This window comes from Leptonychotes weddellii, chromosome 3 (assembly GCF_054177405.1).
Source record: "Leptonychotes weddellii isolate Sample4059 chromosome 3, ASM5417740v2, whole genome shotgun sequence".
In the NCBI taxonomy this organism is placed as follows: Eukaryota; Metazoa; Chordata; class Mammalia; order Carnivora; family Phocidae; genus Leptonychotes; species Leptonychotes weddellii.
The window spans coordinates 56,834,670-56,851,854 of NC_138371.1; the positions used below are offsets into that span (position 1 = coordinate 56,834,670).

The 17,185-nt window shown below is 37.9% G+C and overlaps 2 protein-coding genes across 4 annotated transcripts in view; one reads left to right on the forward strand and one right to left on the reverse strand.

The window, feature by feature from the left end:
* Window positions 1-8,121: 8,121 nt before the first annotated feature.
* PHOSPHO2 (phosphatase, orphan 2) lies at window positions 8,122-17,183 on the reverse strand. 3 transcript variants are annotated; one of them, XM_006734711.3, is made up of 3 exons: window positions 16,933-17,183; window positions 16,347-16,380; window positions 8,122-12,026 (listed from the first exon to the last, which is right to left on the reverse strand). In XM_006734711.3, exon 3 carries the CDS (start codon window positions 11,998-12,000, stop codon window positions 11,275-11,277), a length of 726 nt encoding a protein of 241 aa, XP_006734774.1. In that variant the 5' UTR covers window positions 12,001-12,026; window positions 16,347-16,380; window positions 16,933-17,183; the 3' UTR covers window positions 8,122-11,274. The 3 variants fall into 3 exon arrangements, with proteins under 3 accessions (XP_006734774.1, XP_030885479.1, XP_030885480.1); XM_031029619.2 differs by lacking the exons at window positions 16,347-16,380; window positions 16,933-17,183 and adding an exon at window positions 16,435-16,917; XM_031029620.2 differs by lacking the exons at window positions 16,347-16,380; window positions 16,933-17,183 and adding an exon at window positions 14,672-14,856.
* The window catches only part of CFAP210 (cilia and flagella associated protein 210), a 35,271-nt gene continuing 33,810 nt past the window's right edge, over window positions 15,725-17,185 (forward strand). The window contains exon 1 of the mRNA XM_006734712.3: window positions 15,725-15,728. Coding sequence (XP_006734775.3) covers window positions 15,725-15,728 — 4 coding nt within the window. The remainder of the gene's footprint in view (window positions 15,729-17,185) is intronic.

Genomic DNA, 17,185 nt, shown 5'->3' on the forward strand with positions numbered 1-17,185 from the left:
TTGGGGTGCATATGGCCCTTCTTTTCACTACATCTGTGTCTTTGGGGTAAATACCCAGGAGTGCAATTGCTGGGTCATAGGGTAGCTCTATTTTTAAATTTTTGAGGAACCTCCACACTGTTTTCCAAAGTGGCTGTACCAACTTGCATTCCCACCAACAGTGTAAGAGGGTTCCCCTTTCTCCACAACCTCTCCAACACTTGTTGTTTCTTTCCCTGTCCATTTTTGCCATTCTAACTGGTGTAAGGTGGTATCTCGGTGTGGTTTTGATTTGGATTTCCCTGATGGCCAATAATGATGAACATTTTTTCATGTGTCCGTTAGCCATTTGTATGTCTTCTTCAGAGAAGTGTCTTTTCATATCTTCTGCCCACTTTTTGACTTGATTATTTGTTTTTTGGGTATTGAGTTTGAGAAGTTCTTTATAGATCTTGGATACCTGTTTATGTATTTTTAAATGAATGATGGTTTCAAATTACTATAGATAGCTTTTACTAAATAGATTTAAGAGTTATTTAAACTCCTATTAAAAAGTCATCCCTGGATGGTTGGTTGGCTCAGTCAGTGGAGGGCACAACTTGATCTCGGGGTTGTGGGTTTGAGCCCCATGTTTGGTGTAGAGATTACTTAAAAAAATCTTTTTTAAAAAAGTCATTCTTTATAATATATTAGAAATCACAACCTTGGGGGGCACTTGAGTGGCTCAGTCAGTTGAGTGTCCAACTCTTGATTTCAGCTCAGGTCATTATCTTGAGGTCATGGGATCGAGCCCCGGGTCAGGCTCCGTGCTCAGTGTGGAGTCTGCTTGAGATTCTCTCCCTCTGCCCTTGCACTCCACTCGCACTCTCTATCTCTCTGGAAATAAGTAAAATCTTTAAATTCTCTCTCCAAAAAGAAATAACTAAAAATCTTAAAAAAATAAAAAAGAAATCACAGACTTAGAAAATGTTTAAATTTATGATGAAAAGTTTTCAATACCAGTCTGAAAATGTAGAAGTGAGTACACAATGTTCCAGGTGTTTGGGAGCACTTGTTCAAAAAACTTATGAAAGACTCAAAACAGGAACTAGTCTACAACTTTGTGGGGGAGGGTCACTTAAAAGATAGCAGTTTATTGAGAATATGTTTTTGGTACCACAGTTAAAGCTGAATTCCAGATAAAATTAATAGAAGACAGGGTACAATAAACTAGAAATTTTTCTTTTTTAAAATTTTATTTATTTATTTGACAGAGAGAGACACAGCAAGAGAGGGAACACAAGCAGGGGGAGTGGGAGAGGGAGAAGCAGGCTTCCTGCTGAGCAGGGAGCCCAATGCGGGGCTCGATCCCAGGACCCTGGGATCATGAAGGCAGACGCTTAACGACTGAGCCACTCAGGCACCCCTAGAAACTTTTTCAGTTACAAGCAACAGAAACCTAATTCTTATGACCAGAAATAAAAAAAAAAGGTAAGAACATTGGCCCAAATAAACCAAGACAAACTGATACTTTTAAATAAATCAATCAAGGGGCGCCTGAGTGGCTCAGTCGGTTAAGCGTCTGCCTTCGGCTCAGGTCATGATCCCGGGGTCCTGGGATCGAGTCCCGCATCGGGCTCCTTGCTCCGCGGGAAGCCTGCTTCTCCCTCTCCCACTCCCCCTGCTTGTGTTCCCTCTCTGACTGTGTCTCTCTCTGTCAAAAAATAAATAAAATCTTTAAAAAAAATAAAATAAAATCAATCAATCAATCAAGCAACAGAAACCCAATTCTTATGACCAGAAATAAAAAAAAAAGGTAAGAATATTGGCCCAAATAAACCAAGACAAACTGATACTTTTAAATAAATCAGAGATTAAAGTTCTCCAATGACTCTGTGTCTCATTTAGTAAAAGCCAAATTACTTATAATGGCCTCCTGGACCCCACACCCAGGTGTGCTTTCTGCCCTCACTAGGGACAGCATTGCTTCTGTCCTCACTACTGGCTATTTCTTTTGCCTACAACTGCTTTTCGCGGCTACTGCTACACAACCCCTTACTCACCTCCATCAGGGTTTTTACTCAAATATCAACTTCTCAGTGAGGCCTTCTTCTACAAACCTATTTAAAATGGTCTCCCTGCCCCACCTGCTATTTCCTATCCCTCTTACTGGCTTTATTTTAATCCATAGTACTTATTACCATCTAGAAAATTGTATCTATTTGCTTATTTATCAGATTATTGTGTGACTTCTCCCACTACGATGTAAGCTCCATGAAAGCACTGATTTTTGTCTGTTCATAGTTGTTCTAATTCACTTCTGTATTTTTAGAACAATGTCTGCATGCAACAGGTGTTCGATAAATATTTGTTGTATAAATGAAAACGTGAATGTATTAAAACGAAGACTTTTGGAATTTTGTTTAAAAACTTGCTCAAGAGCCCATAGTTCTCTAGGATATGACATAAGTGTCTTAATCCGCAGTAGTGCAGATTAGCATATGGTCTAAAAGGGTCGACTGTTTTTTAATTCTCAAATTCAAAGCATCTGGTTTATCCCTTCATTTTAATTCTCTTATCAGGTCTTTGTCACTTCTCACTTGGTTTACAGCAAGACTTTCCTGTGTCATCTCTCCCCTTTTCTCCCAAGCTGTCCACAACCTTTCAATCTCCCCAAACACGACTTTGTACACATCAGTTCCCTTTGCTTACTCCTGACAGCTTCGCAGGAAGAATTCAAACTCTAGCAGTTAGCTTTCAAACCTGTCCATAAATTGGCCAAATCCCACTTACAAAACTGATTCCAGTCCTCCCCAGTTTAAACCCTTGACTTCATCACCTCATCACTGCCTCATGAATATGCTGTGCTCACTCCCATCTTGGTTCAAGTTATTCCCTCCATCTGGGAAGCTCTATACTTTTCATCTCTCCAAACCCTTTCCATTTTTTAAAAGTAATCTCCATGCCCAGCATGGGGCTTGAAAACATGACCCTGAGATCAAGGGCCATATGCTCTGCTGACGCAGCCAGCCAGGTGCCCCTCCTTTCCATTTTTTAAGGTGTGGATCACAGTCAACCGCTTTCATAAAGTTTCTCTTATATCACAATCAATTGATGGAGTGCAAAACACTGTGCTAAATGGTCAATTAGTCCTTTCTTGACCTAAGTACTTTCAGCTTATGCTAATTACTAAGATGCATTATGAAGCGTACTTTGGTATTGTGAATTATAAATGTACATGTCCCACATCCTCAATCAAATTGTAAATTCTTAGAAGGGTATCTTTCTTTGGAAGAGAGAGTCCTATACTTCCACAGGTTTTTGTTTTGTTTGCACATAGCAGGTGCCAAAAAAAAAATATTTGTTGAAAGATTTTTAGCTTCCAAAATTGTGCAATAGGATCTTCTAGATTTAAGTGTGAGAAGGGCTAAGCTGTTAATAGATCCCTGAAAGGACATACTTTCATATTGAACTGAGGATAATAAAATATTGTTTGGACCAATTTGTGAAAAGAATTGTGATTTTTGTATGTAACACAATCCAGAAAATGACTAAATGGTAGAAAAAATGTGAATGAGGGGAGCCTGGGTGGCTCAGGCAGTTAAGTGTTGGACTCTTGATTTTGGTTCAGGTCATGATCTCAGTGTCATAAGATCGAGCCCCACAATGGACTCTGTGCTCAGTCGGGAGTCTGTTGCTCTCTCTCTCCCTCTGCCCCACTGCCCCACGGCCCCGAGCTCGTGCTCTCTCTCTAAAATAAATAAATCTTTTTAAAAATGTGAATAAGGAAGGTTTCCATTTTGCACTGATCATACAAATCTTATGAGGTAAAAAATATTTAGTTTAATTGTAAATAAATATTATTTACTAGTTGTTTAGATACACAAATGACATTTTATTATTTAAATATATGACAAACTGATTTTTTTTTTTTACTGAGTAACATTTTCCACAAACAATGGGACTTTCTAAGAATTTCTGTGTTAGGAAACATCTATGTTAATATTTTGTTTCCATTTGAACAGTCATCATACAGACATCAGTTTGTATGACATAAACGAGGATAGATGTAGCTTTTGGCCTGTATTATTCCATGAGCCCTTATAGAGCACATCAAAAATATCTGTCTACAACAGAACTATCATATTGTCCACCTAAAAAAGAAATCAAATAGGGTGCACAAAATGATAGGGTATTAGGTAAAAGAATGTAGTCAATTATTGTTTATACGTTTCCTACAATGAGTCCCATCTGAAGATGTGTTGTGTGGTTATTACATCAGTAGAGAACTCATCTTCTGTAAAAGAGCATATCTGATTATAGGGGTAGGGAAGTGGCTATAAGTTCTAGTCCCACTCACACTATTAACAGAGCTACTCCACCCCATCTGGAGCCTGCCCACCATTGCCTTACTGACACATCAGCTATCCCTTGAAGCAGCTTAGGAGACTATAAAAAAGTCTTTTCTAACTCTCTTTCAGGGCTGGTATAAACCAGGAGCTGAAAAATTGAAATGCCGTAAAAGCAAATCAGTATGTGGGCGCATCAGGGGTGCCTGGGTGGTTCATTCGGTTAAGCGTCCAACTCTTGGTTTCTGCTTAGGTCATGATCTCGGGGTCCTGGGATGGAGCCCCGCATCGGGCTCCCTGCTCAGTGGGGAGCCTGCTTCTCCCTCTCCCTCTGCCCCTCCCCCTGCTCATGCTCTCTCTCTAATAAAGTCTTTTAAAAAAAGGCAGGTCATGATCCCAGGGTCCTGGGATCGAGCCCCGCATCGGGCTCCCTGCTCGGTGGGAAGCCTGCTTCTCCCTCTCCCACTCCCCCTGCTTGTGTTCCCTCTCTCTCTGTGTCTCTCTCTGTCAAATAAATAAATAAAATCTTTAAAAAATAAAAATAAAAGACAAAAAAAAAAAACCCAAAAGATGGCTAGATAGAGGGATGTATAGATATGTGAAAAAAACAGTTAAATGTTAATGGTAAAATTTAAATAATAGGTACACATGTGTTCTCTATAAAAATAAAAGGTTAATAAGAGAATATTACAAAAAATCTCTATGTCCCTGAATTTCACAAATTACGTGAAGTCAAGTCCTTGAGAGACACTATGGTGGTTTTAAGGTATATCCAACATTCTTTAACTCCCTCTTCAAAAGTGGAGTCTAAGTCCCTTCCCTTTGAGTGTAGGCTTAGCTTAGTGTTCTGTTTTAATAAATAGAATACGGCAGAAGTGATGGTGTTTGGCTCCTGAGGCTAGGTCACAAAAGGCATTGTGGTTTCCTCTCTGCCCTCTCTCTTGGATCACTCACTTGGCAGGAAACCAAGTCTTTGGGACACTCAAGCAGTTCTTTGGAAAGGTCCAAGTGGTTGGAAATTGAGGCCTCTTGCCAACAACCAGCAATAAATTGAGACTTCCTGATAACAAGCAGTGAGGAACTACAGCTTCCTGCCAAAAGCCATGTGAGCAAGCCACCTTGCAGGCAGATCCTCCAGTCTTAGTGGAAATTTCATGACTACAAGCCCAGCCGACATCTTGACCCATTAAAGATCCCGAACAACTCAGTGAAGTGCTCCTGAATGCCTCACCCACAGAAACTGTGAGATAATGCTTACTTTTAAGCTATTAAATTCTGAGGTAATTTGCTATGCAGCAATACATAAACATAGTCAACAAATGACCAAAGTTTACTCAAGAAAAATAATTCAACCTGAATAGTCCTGTATCTATTAAGGAAATTGAATTAGTAGCTAAAAATCTGCCAACAAAGAAAACTCCAGGCCTGGATGGCTTCACTCTTGAATTGTATCAAACATTTAAGAAAGAAATAATGCCACCTATTAGATTAATTGTTGTTCTTTTCAATGTCATTTTTTTTCTCTGACTGCTTTTTCCGTCTTTGGTTATCAGTTTTACAGTGATGTGATTCCATGTGGTTTTTCTTTTTATTTATCTTGTTTGGGATTCGTAAAGACTCTTGAATTTATTTTGATGTTGTAAAGTTCTCTGTCATTATCTTTTAAAACACTGCATGTTTAATTTTCTTTCTCCTCTCCTTCTGGGACACCAATTTCCTATGTTAGACCTTACATATCTTCCATGTTTCTTAACTTTTCTTCTGTATTTTCATTGTTTTGTCTCTCTCCACACCATTCTGGATGTTTTCTTCTAACTTGTGCTCATTCACTAACTCTTCAGCTGTGCCTGTTCTGCTGTCAAATTCATCCACCAAGATTCTAATTTTGGTCATGGTAATTTTCAGTTCTAGTATTTCCATATTGTTTATGTAATTTTCAGTTCTTTGTCAAAATTCACATAAGTTTAGTTTGTGCCTGAAAATGCTAATATCTAGAGGTCCTGCAGATATGTTTAAATGGAAGCTTCTGCTTCTGCTGGTATTCATTCATGTCTTTTGGTGTGGCTACTTTTTATTGTATGCCCTACAAGGTACTTGCAAAACTATTTATAGAAATTATTTTGAGGCCTATGGCATTAATTTTTCTATTGCTGTATAACAGTATTACCTCAAATTTAGCATCTTAAAACAACAGACATTGATTATCTCATAGGTTCTGTAGGTCATGAGTCCAAACATACCTCCACCGGATCTTCTGTCCCGGGGTCTCACAAAGCCAAATCAAGGTGTCAGCCTGAGCTGTGATCTCAGCTGAGATTCTACTAGGAAGGGATCCACTTCCAAGCTCACACAGTTGTAGCATGCAGTTCCCTAAGGACTACTGAACCAGGGGCCTACTTTTTGCTGTTGGCTAGAGGCCACCTTAATTGCTTGCCATGTGGCCCTCTCTGAAGTCCTGGTCACAACAGCAGCTTGCTTCTTTATTTTGTATTTTTTTTAAAGATTTTATTTATTTATTTGACAGAGAGAGAGAGCAGGAGAACACAAGCAGTGGGAGTGGCAGAGGGAGAGGGAGAAGCAGGCCCCCTTCCAAGTAGGGAGCCCGATGAGGCCTCGATCCTAGGACCCCAGGATCATGACCCGAGCCAAAAGCAGTCGCTTAACCAACTGAGCCACCCAGGTGCCCCAGCAGCTTGCTTCTTTAAAATCAAGAGAGAGAATTAAAATAATAAAAATAAAATAGGTGCGGCTGGGTGGCTCAGTTGGTTAAGCCTTGGACTCTTGGTTTCAGCTCAGATCAGGATCTGAGGGTTGTGAGATTGAACCCCACATTGGGCTCCATGCTCAGCATGGAGTCTGTTTGGGATCCTTTTTGCTTCTCTCCCTGCTCACACACACATGCACGCTCTCTCTTTCTCTCAAATAAATAGATCTTAAAGAATAAAATAAAATTAAATTAAATTAAATTAAAGGAGAGAATTCCTTAACAAGATGAGCATTACAATCTGATGTAATGTAATCATGTCACATTATCACGTACATCCCATCATCTTTGTGGTATTCCATTGATTAGAAGCAAATCATAGGGCACCCCCTACACACACACACACACACACACACACACACACACAAGAATACCAGGATACAGGGATCATGGGGGGCCACCTTAGAGTCAGTCCACCACACTTAGGATATTAATTTCCTCTTGGCTTCTGCCAAGCACCTGGGAGCTCTAAATATCCTAGATAATCTCATTTCATTTCCTTACTCAATTACCTAAAAATAAATGTGTTTCAACATAATCTAATTTATTAATTTACAGCAAAACAAAGATTTACTTTTTTAGCCTAGAAAAAATAGATGGTACAAAATTTTCCCATTAAATTATATTGAAAATCTATTTTTGGAGATTTCCATGATGAAAAAAAAATTCTATTACTACATAATGGAAATTTATGCCTAAAACATGAGAATCTAGAAATTAGCATAGAATTATAAAACTTTCAAAGCAGTTGATGTTTTGCTAATATCCTCATATGAAACAGTCTCTTAAATGTTGAATATTCCTACTATTATATATTGTATCACTCAAGCCTGCATTGCTAATCTTGAGAAAGAAGAACAAAGCTGCAAGTGTCACAATCCTAGATTTCAAGATATACTATAAAGCTATAATAATCAAAACAGTATGGTACCAGTACAAAAATAGACACACAGATAATGGAACAGAATAGAGTCCAGAAATAAACCTAAAATTATGTGCCCAATTAATCTACAATAAAAGAGGCAAAAATATACAATAAGGAAAAGACAGTTTCTTTCATAAATGGTGCTGGGAAGGGGTGCCTGGGTGGTTCAGTCACTTAAGTGTCTGACTCTTGATTTTGGCTCAGATCGTGATCTCAGGATCATAAGATCCAGCCCTGCATCAGGCTCTGCACCAGGTGTGGAGGCTGCTTGGGATTCTCTCTGTCCCTCTGTCCCTCCTCTCTCTCTCTCTTTCTCTCTCTCTCAAAAAGAAAGAAAGAAAGAAAGGGCTCATATTTAAAAATAATAATAAAAAATAAATGGTGCTGGGGAAACTGGACAGCTACATGCAAAAGAATAAAACCAGACTCTTTCTTACACCATACACAAACATAAATTCAAAATGGATTAAAGACCTAAATGTGAGACATGAAACCCCCAGAAGAAAACAGGCAGTAATCTCTTTGACATTGGCCTTAGCAACATTTTTCCAGATATATCTCCTCCAGGCAAAGGAAACAAAAGCAAAAATTAACTACTAGGACTACACCAAAATAAAAAGCTTTTGCACAGCAAAGAGAAACATCAACAAAACAGAAAGGCAAACTACTGAATGGGAGACACTATTTGCAAATGATATATCCAATAAGGGGTTAATATCCAACATGTATAAAGAACTTATACAATTCAACACCAAAGAAACAGTCCAATTTAAAAAATGGGCAGAAAAAAAAATGGGCAGAGGACCTGAATAGACATTTTTCCAAAGAAGACATAGATGGCTAAGAGACACATGAAAAGATGCTGAACATCAGTAATCATCAGGGAAATGCAAATCAAAACCACAGTGAGATGCCACTTTACACCTGTCAGAATGGCTAGTAACAAAAAGACAAGAAATGATAAGTGTTAGCAAGGATGTGGGGAAAAAGGTGGGAATGTAAATTGATGCAGCCACCATGGACAACAGTATGAAGGTTCATTAAAAAAAAAAAAATGTAAGTACTACATGATCCAGTAATTCCACTATGGGTTATTTACCGAAAGAAAACAAAAACACTAATTCAAAAAGATATATGCACCCCTATGTTTATTGCAGCATTATGTATAATAGCCAAGATACAGAAGCAAGCTAAGTGTCTATCATAGATGAATATAGAAGATATGATGTGTACACACACACACACACACACACACACAGGAATATTACTCAGCCGCAAAAAGGAATGGTAGCTTGCCATCTGCAAAAACATGGTTGGGCCTAGAGGACATTAGGCTAAGTGAAATAAGTCAGGGAAAGACATATACCATATGATTTCACTTATATGTGTAGTCTGAAAAATAAAACAAAGCAGAAACAGACCCATAAATATAGAGAATAAACCCATGGTTGCCAGAGGAGTGTGGGGTGGAGGGAATGGGAAATGGGTGAAGAGGAGTGGGAGATATAGGCTTCCAGTTATGGCATGAGTAAGTCACAGGATGAGAGGTACAGTATAGGGAATACAGTCAACAGTATTGTAACAGCCTTCCATGGTGACGGATGGGAGTTACACCCGTGGTGAACTTAGCCTGATGTATAAACATATAACATATAAACTTGTCCAGCCACTATGTTGTACACCTGAAACTAATGTAACATGGTTTCAACTAAACTTCAAGTAAAGAACAAAAAGAAAGAAGAACAACAACAATAAAAAATAGGGCATGTGGGTGGCTCAGTCGGTTAAGCATCTGACTCTTGATCTCAGCTCAGATCTCGATTTCAGGGTTGTGAGTTGAAGCCCCACATTGGGCTCCATGCCGGCTGTAGAGCCTACTTAAAAAAAAATAAAATAAAAGATTGTATTGCTAAATAGAAATAACATACTGACTAAACCAGCATACTGGAATTATAGTCTGTGATGCTGATATAAATTTAAAATATTTGAAGAATGTTATTTCATTTTAAAAAGGAAAATCTGAAATTCATAAAAACTTGTGCAATAGATACTGCATCCCTATCTTTAAAATACTGATTTTAAAGCACCTGAGTGGCTCAGTTGGTTGAGCAGCCAGCCGACTCTTGGTTTTGGCTCAGGGCATGATCTCAGGTCCTGGGATTACCCGTGTCAGCCTCCACACTCAGCAGAGAGTCTGTGGATTCTTTCTCTGCCCCTCTTCTGCTCATGCTCTCTCTCAAATAAATATATTTTTTTAAAGATTCTATTTATTTGACAGAGAGAGACACAATGAGAGAGGGAACACAAACGGGGAGCAGGAGAGGGAGAAGCAGGCTTCCCGTGGAGCAGGGAGCCTGATGTAGGGCTCGATCCCATGACCCTGGGATCATGACCTGAGCCGAAGGCAGACGCTTAACGACTGAGCCATCCAGGCGCCCTCAAATAAATAAATAAATCTTAAAAAAATATATTGACTTGGGAGTAGGACATTATATACATTTTGGAATCTTATTTTTTTTTTAAGATATTTATTTATTTGTCAGAGAGAGAGAGCACGCAAACAAGCAGGGAGAGCGGCAGGCAGAAGGAGAAGCAGACTCCCTGCTGAGCAATGAGCCAGATGCAGGGCTCAATCCCAGGACCCTGGGATAATGACCTGAGCCAAAGGCAGATGCTTAACTGAGCCACCCAGGCGTCCCGGAACCTTTTATTATTATGTGAATAAAGTATCAGGTTTATTCTTAAGATTTGTAACTATGAGACATGCTTTTGAGGTAAGCATCTAAGAAAGTAAAATATATGACTACTCTCTCTGGGAATAAATTTAAAAATATAATCTACCTATCACCCACCTTTGGTAGAGACACTAATTGCACCTACCTCAATCCTGTCCTTTTTTTCTCCAATTTTTCCCAGGCATATGGTCATCTGGAATAAAGGCTTTATTTTTCATCTTTCCTCGCAGTTAGGTGGAGGGACTGTGACTAAGTCTTGGCCAAAGAAAGTTAAGTGAGGGTGCAACTTTTCATTCACTGCCCTCTCTCTTGCCGACTAGTGTTGATGCGAGGGAAAAGGCTTGAACAGCAATCTTGGAATGTGAGATAGAAGCCAAGTGCGGAGGTTGCTAGAGCACACAGCAGCCTTGGGATACTTACCTCTGAAATTCTTTTAAGTGAGAGGGAAAAATTTTTCTTTTTTTAAAGCCACTGGTATTTGGGGTTTTAGTTTTATGCTGTTGTACCTAACCTTAACCAATACACATTTCAGTTGTTGGCATATTACTCCTTTATTAGAAATTGTAAATGAGAAATTATTTCAACACCTGAAGACCAAACTATAACAGAAGATTCCATAGGTTCAAGATTGTGAGACATTCTGGAAAGAGTTTTCTGTAAAGTGTATCCTTTCCGTGGCATGGCAACATCATTCTTCTTTAAAAAAGTTACTGGGCAGACATCATTTCCACCATCACCTATATAAACAATTCGTGTATAATTCACTCCCTTTTGTAACTGTTTATCTACAAATTCTACCAAAACTACATTTTTGCAAAGATTTTTTGGGCACCTGTTGCAAGAATGAGCATGATAATTTTCCACAGTGAGATGACCATTGCTATCAAAAGCTGCTGGATTTGTAAACACTTTATCAAACACATCACGAAAACTGGTAGCTTCTAAAACCCAATCTATGAAGACTGAATTTGAATCTGAAATAATGATGCAGTCAAATTTATCCTTGTTCTTTCTTATAAAGTTCAAAAGTTCCACCATCCCTAGAGTGAAAGGCATTGATGTCACTGCTCTTTTCATTTCATCTTCTCTTACACCTTCATCTCCCAAATATTTAAAGACTCTGCCCATAAATTCTGTCCAAAATCCTTTTTCGTAAGAATCTCGTAGTTCAATAGGAAGCTTTTTCTCTGGAGCACACTGTACAATCCAGGTGTCACTATTATCATCTATGATTGTATTGTCAAAGTCAAAAACAAGCAAAATTTTCATGGTTCCAAAAGCAAATGTGGGTTACCCTGAAAAAGAAGAAATATTGTTTCCTAAACACACTGTTTTACATGTCTAGCTATTATACTTACTTAAACATTACTGAGTGTTAATCTGCTAAAACAAAGGGTTAATATAAAAAAATTAAAATGATTAAGCATTTAAGACTATCATTTAAGCACTTTTTCCTAAGAAGCAAAGTCCATTTTGAGTATTTTAAGTAAATGGAAACAAAATATCTAAAAGGATATTCACAGTATTTTTGTGTTCCGGTGGGGATGATTCTTTGAGCACTCAGAATTAAACTACAGAGTAAGCCAATGAGAGGAGTAATGAAATAATTATTCTCTTACAGTCTAATTTAGGAAATTTATTTTAAAAAGACAGAAAAAAGTAGGCTAATCACTCTTATTGTTAAAATTATCAATCACAAATTAGTTTAAAATATTTACAATAATCCACATATAAAATAACAAGTCACATATAATATAAATCCTCTGTATACTGACCTAAATTCTGACCAAATTTAACACTATGACATCTTGCAAAATTTGAGTAATTTTCCTAAAAAAGGTATTTAGCTTGAAATCATTAATGCCAGTGTTATAACTAAATGGTTGCTTGATGCTATACCTGAAATCCTAAACAAATTACTTAAAGTTCAGAGTCAATTCTATTCTTCTAGACTAGAAGTAACTTTTGTTAACAATTTTCACATTCATTTATATTTTCTTTAGACAGTTTAGCTCTGGAATACCAAATAATCTGGGTATGTGTGAAAAATCGCATTGCTTATGATATGACAATTACTTAATTCTTTGTTTTCATTAAATGATAATGAAGGTCATTAATTATAAATCTCAAGAAAAGGAAAAACTGGTCAACAGATGGTATGGATAAAAATTATGTAAAAAAGACAGTTATAAAGAATACCCAAGAGAAGCTACAATTACTGTGTATAAACAACAAAAAAATCTTTTTTTAAGAGTAACTAATACTTTTAAAGATATCACAATACACCAGGCACTAGGCTAAGAACTTTACAATCTCATCATCTCACTGAACTTCATAACCCTATTAAGTAGAAATTACTATCCTCATCTTAAAGATATATAAACTGAAGCTTAAGTATTAGTTAAGTTAGTTAAGTTTTAGTTAAGTGGAAGAGCTGAAATTTGGACTCAGGTCCACTTGACTCCAAAGTTCATGCTTCAAATACCGTACTCTAGTGCCTAAAAAATAGAATATTTAAAGCTTATTAATCAGTTTATTTTCTAAGTTTATTTATTTACTTTTTTGGAATCTCTACACCCAATACAGGGCTCAAACTTACAACCCCAAGATCAAGAGTCACATGGTCCTCCAAATGAGCCAGCCAGGTGCCCCACTTATTAATCAGTTTAAAAATAAATACTAGGTAGGTCATTTTGACAAAAAGATGTTTATTATATGAAAACATTCATTAGTCCCAAAGTACACACTAACCATAATACCACATCTACGACCTACTTATAACCATTCTGAGGTTTTAACAACAAATCCTAAAAAGAAAGTGAAAAACCTCACCAAAAAGAAAAAGAAGATATCAATTAGAAATGGAAAACATGGCATTTAACCACATATATTCTCTGGTTTAGCCAGGAGGTGAATAGATATCCAGCAGGTGAAAGTGAGAATAGAGCTTATTAACTCATAAAAGAGTAAGTATTCTATGTCTCTCAATTTAGAATATCTGGAGAATAACTAACCTAGAAGGGTAGCTCTTGTGTGAATTTAGACAGTATATAATACTCTGGATCCTTGTATCTCTAAGTATCTAATCCAGGTGTCTATGACTGGCTCCCAGAGATTTAAGTTCAGAATTCACTGTCATACACACAATGTAACAAATAGCAATAAGGCATAGTTGGCAAACACATTAATACTACACTCTAGGCACACTTTAAATTAAACATGCTTGGGGCACCTGGGTGGCTCAGTCGTTAAGCATCTGCCTTCGGCTCAGGTCATGATCCCGGGGTCCTGGGATGGAGCCCTACATCGGGCTCCTTGCTTGGTGGGAAGCCTGCTTCTCCCTCTTCCACTCCCCCTCCTTGTGTTCCTGCTCTCGCTATCTCTCTCTCTCTCTCTAATTAATTAATTAATTAATTTTAAAAATCTTGAAAAAAAATAAACATGCTTTTCAAGCATTCTGTATTTATACATTTTTTTAAAGTTTTTCAAATGTAACTCATTGGTTGAAAACTGTCTCAAACCTAGATTTAATGAGCCACAAGTTATCCAAATTCCTGAACTATTAACCTCAAAATAATAAGATATATCATAAGCCTGAAGTTAACATAGTTCTGCTGTTGACTATTAATTTCTAACTGAAAGTGTACTTTTCCTTTTTTTTTAAAGATTTTATTTATTTGACAGAGAGAGAGACAGTGAGAGAGGGAACACAAGCAGGGGGAGTGGGAGAGAGAGAGGGAGAAGCAGGCTCTCTGCCGAGCAGGGAACCCAATGCGGGGCTCAATCCCAGGACCCTGGGATCATGATCTGAGCCGAAGGCAGACATTTAATGACTGAGCCACCCAGGCACCCCTGAAAGTGTACTTTTCTTAATTTCAGATCTTTTTCTATTAGTTTTTTTGTCACCACTCAACATAAACCTTTATTAAAAAATACTTACCCAACTTAATATTTCCAAGACAATTATTTTTACTTCAGAATAGGGTTTAGGTTAAATAGTCATGATAATCTTCAGTTTTAAACACCAGCCAGTTTTTAACCAACATTACTCCTACTCTATATGCAGAGAACAAAGTCTTCTGGTTTGGAGCAAAGAAAATGGAGACTTCTTAACTCCTAAATTTAATAAAAGTATTTAAGATATTTTAAAATTAATGTTTTGTAATTATGTTGTTTTCTCTTAGGCATGTATTGGCAATGGGAGATACAAAATCTTGATTAAACAGAGGTCTTAATTATAAAACAGGGTATGTTATAGGAATCTACCATTTTATCCAGTGGATAAAATCACAAGTGTTAGGCTGATTATGTTGAGATTTCCAGATTCCATTTTTTATTTTTACTTGTTAAATAAGAGACAAGTACTACATTCTGTTGTCAATAAATTTTCAAAGATTAGTGCTATATTTTTTTAAAAAGGTCTCCAAAACTTAAGGATGTGCACAAAAATTTAGTTTTAAGAATGTGAATCTATTTTGTATCCAATTTGTTAAAATTCCAAAAGCAGTTATTAACTATTCTCTTCAAAAGCATGAGCAGTATATATTTGGTATCTCTGCAATGTTTCCAGTATTAACAATAGCCTATGTGTTTTTTACAATAATGAAAATTGGAAACTACATAGACATCCAAGGATTGGGGACTGATTAAATAAGATATATATGTGATAGCCGGATAATGGAATATTTATTTAGCCAGTAAAAGCTAAGATGTTTAGTACAAATTAAATAAGTCACTAAACAGTGTGTACCGTATAATCTCATTTTTGTTTAAAAAAAAAAAATCTATGTGTACAGTGGTAGGATCATGGGTGCTTCAATTGCAATGAGTTCTTTTTCTACACTGATTTTATAATAATTTTTCCCCAGAATAATTTAAACTCTGCTCCAGATCAAAATGCAAATGCTACCTTAATTTCACAACAAAATAAAACACAGGAGTGGAGTCAGAGAAATAAATAACTAACTCTAGATAGACTTAGTTGTAAACGTCCATGGGTTAGGTGAACCAGGTATTGGAAGTTGACTGATATTGGGCTACCATGTCAAATTGGCAAGTTATTGACATCGAATTTTAATGATTCAATACTTTCTATAACCTATTTAGTTAAAATTCCAGAGAATTTTTGTTGGGAGGTAATTCTCCATGGGTCTCTATTGGTTCTACATGCCTTTTAAGCAAGACACTCACTGCGCTATGCTCTGGGCTATTGTCTCAAAAATGTATGTATAGTGAAAAGCCTTGAAAGGCATGTTTATTGTTAAGTATAATAAATATTATGGTTCCCTAAGCTCAGCGTTCCTGTCCTGTAATGCAACACACTCCACCTGCAGGTGACTTCTGGTCCTCTTTGCATCACCCTGTGGGAAGTGGGGCAAAACTGCTGATATTCAGGCTACGGTTACTGCTGTACGTAATTCATCTCTGCCTAGGGGTCTGTGTCTTCTACAAAACTCTGGCAGACTGCTGTTAGCGTGCAAGTGGGATAAAAATCTCTGACCCTTCCCAGCTCTTGACATTTTTTAAAACTGTGCTTTCAAAAAAAACCCACCAATGCTACATGTGCAAAAGCTAATTTCTGTCAACAAATATTTTATTAATCCCTTCATACTTACCAGCATTATTACGGTGGAACATCTGATAGAAAACCTGAAGAAAAACAGTACAACTATGTGTTAGAACTTTAGTGATTAAAAATCTTACCTCCTTTCATTTGAGCGACTCTAGTTTGGTGCCTAATGTGTAGGTGTCCTAGCCAACTAGCTTATAATGAAATCATCTGTACCCCGATGTGTCAGAAAAGGATCTTCTGAAACCAAGCCTGCATCCACTCTTAACAGATTTTTGTGTCCTTCGTGGTCTGACTGGTCCCACAGATACATTCAATTTTACTATACTGTATTTACCAAGCAATTTAAAATGTCTTAAAGGTCCTAACATGAATGTTCTGGGACAATACCCAAGTTCCCTCTCTTGCTGTGTCTCTCTCTGTCAAATAAATAAATAAAATCTTTAAAAAATAATAATAATAAGGTTCATCTAGCCTGGATCATGGCTTAGAAACGAAAGTATTTAAAAACAGATTTTCTGTCCATTAATCTCTGGGTTTCAATGGAAGGGAGGCCTCCGCTCTCCACCTTCCACCCGCGAGGAGGTCTGTGGGCCGCACACAGCAAGCCCAGGCCTCGCTCTCCCACACACCTGCAGGGTCCGCCCTGAACGGAGGCGCAGGCACCTCGCTGGGGGTCATCCCCTGTGAGGAGCGCGTTGGATGAGGACGGGAGCACCCGGCCGGGCCGGGCCGGGTCCCCAGGGCTCCTCACTGACCCAGACCAGGCGTCAGCAGTTGTCCTGGCCTCCGTGCGGCTCCCGCGTACTCTGCACTCCGACCTCGTTCCTCTGCCTGTCAGTGAGGGTAACCCAACATGCACGCTGGGCCACGACTTCCCGCGCA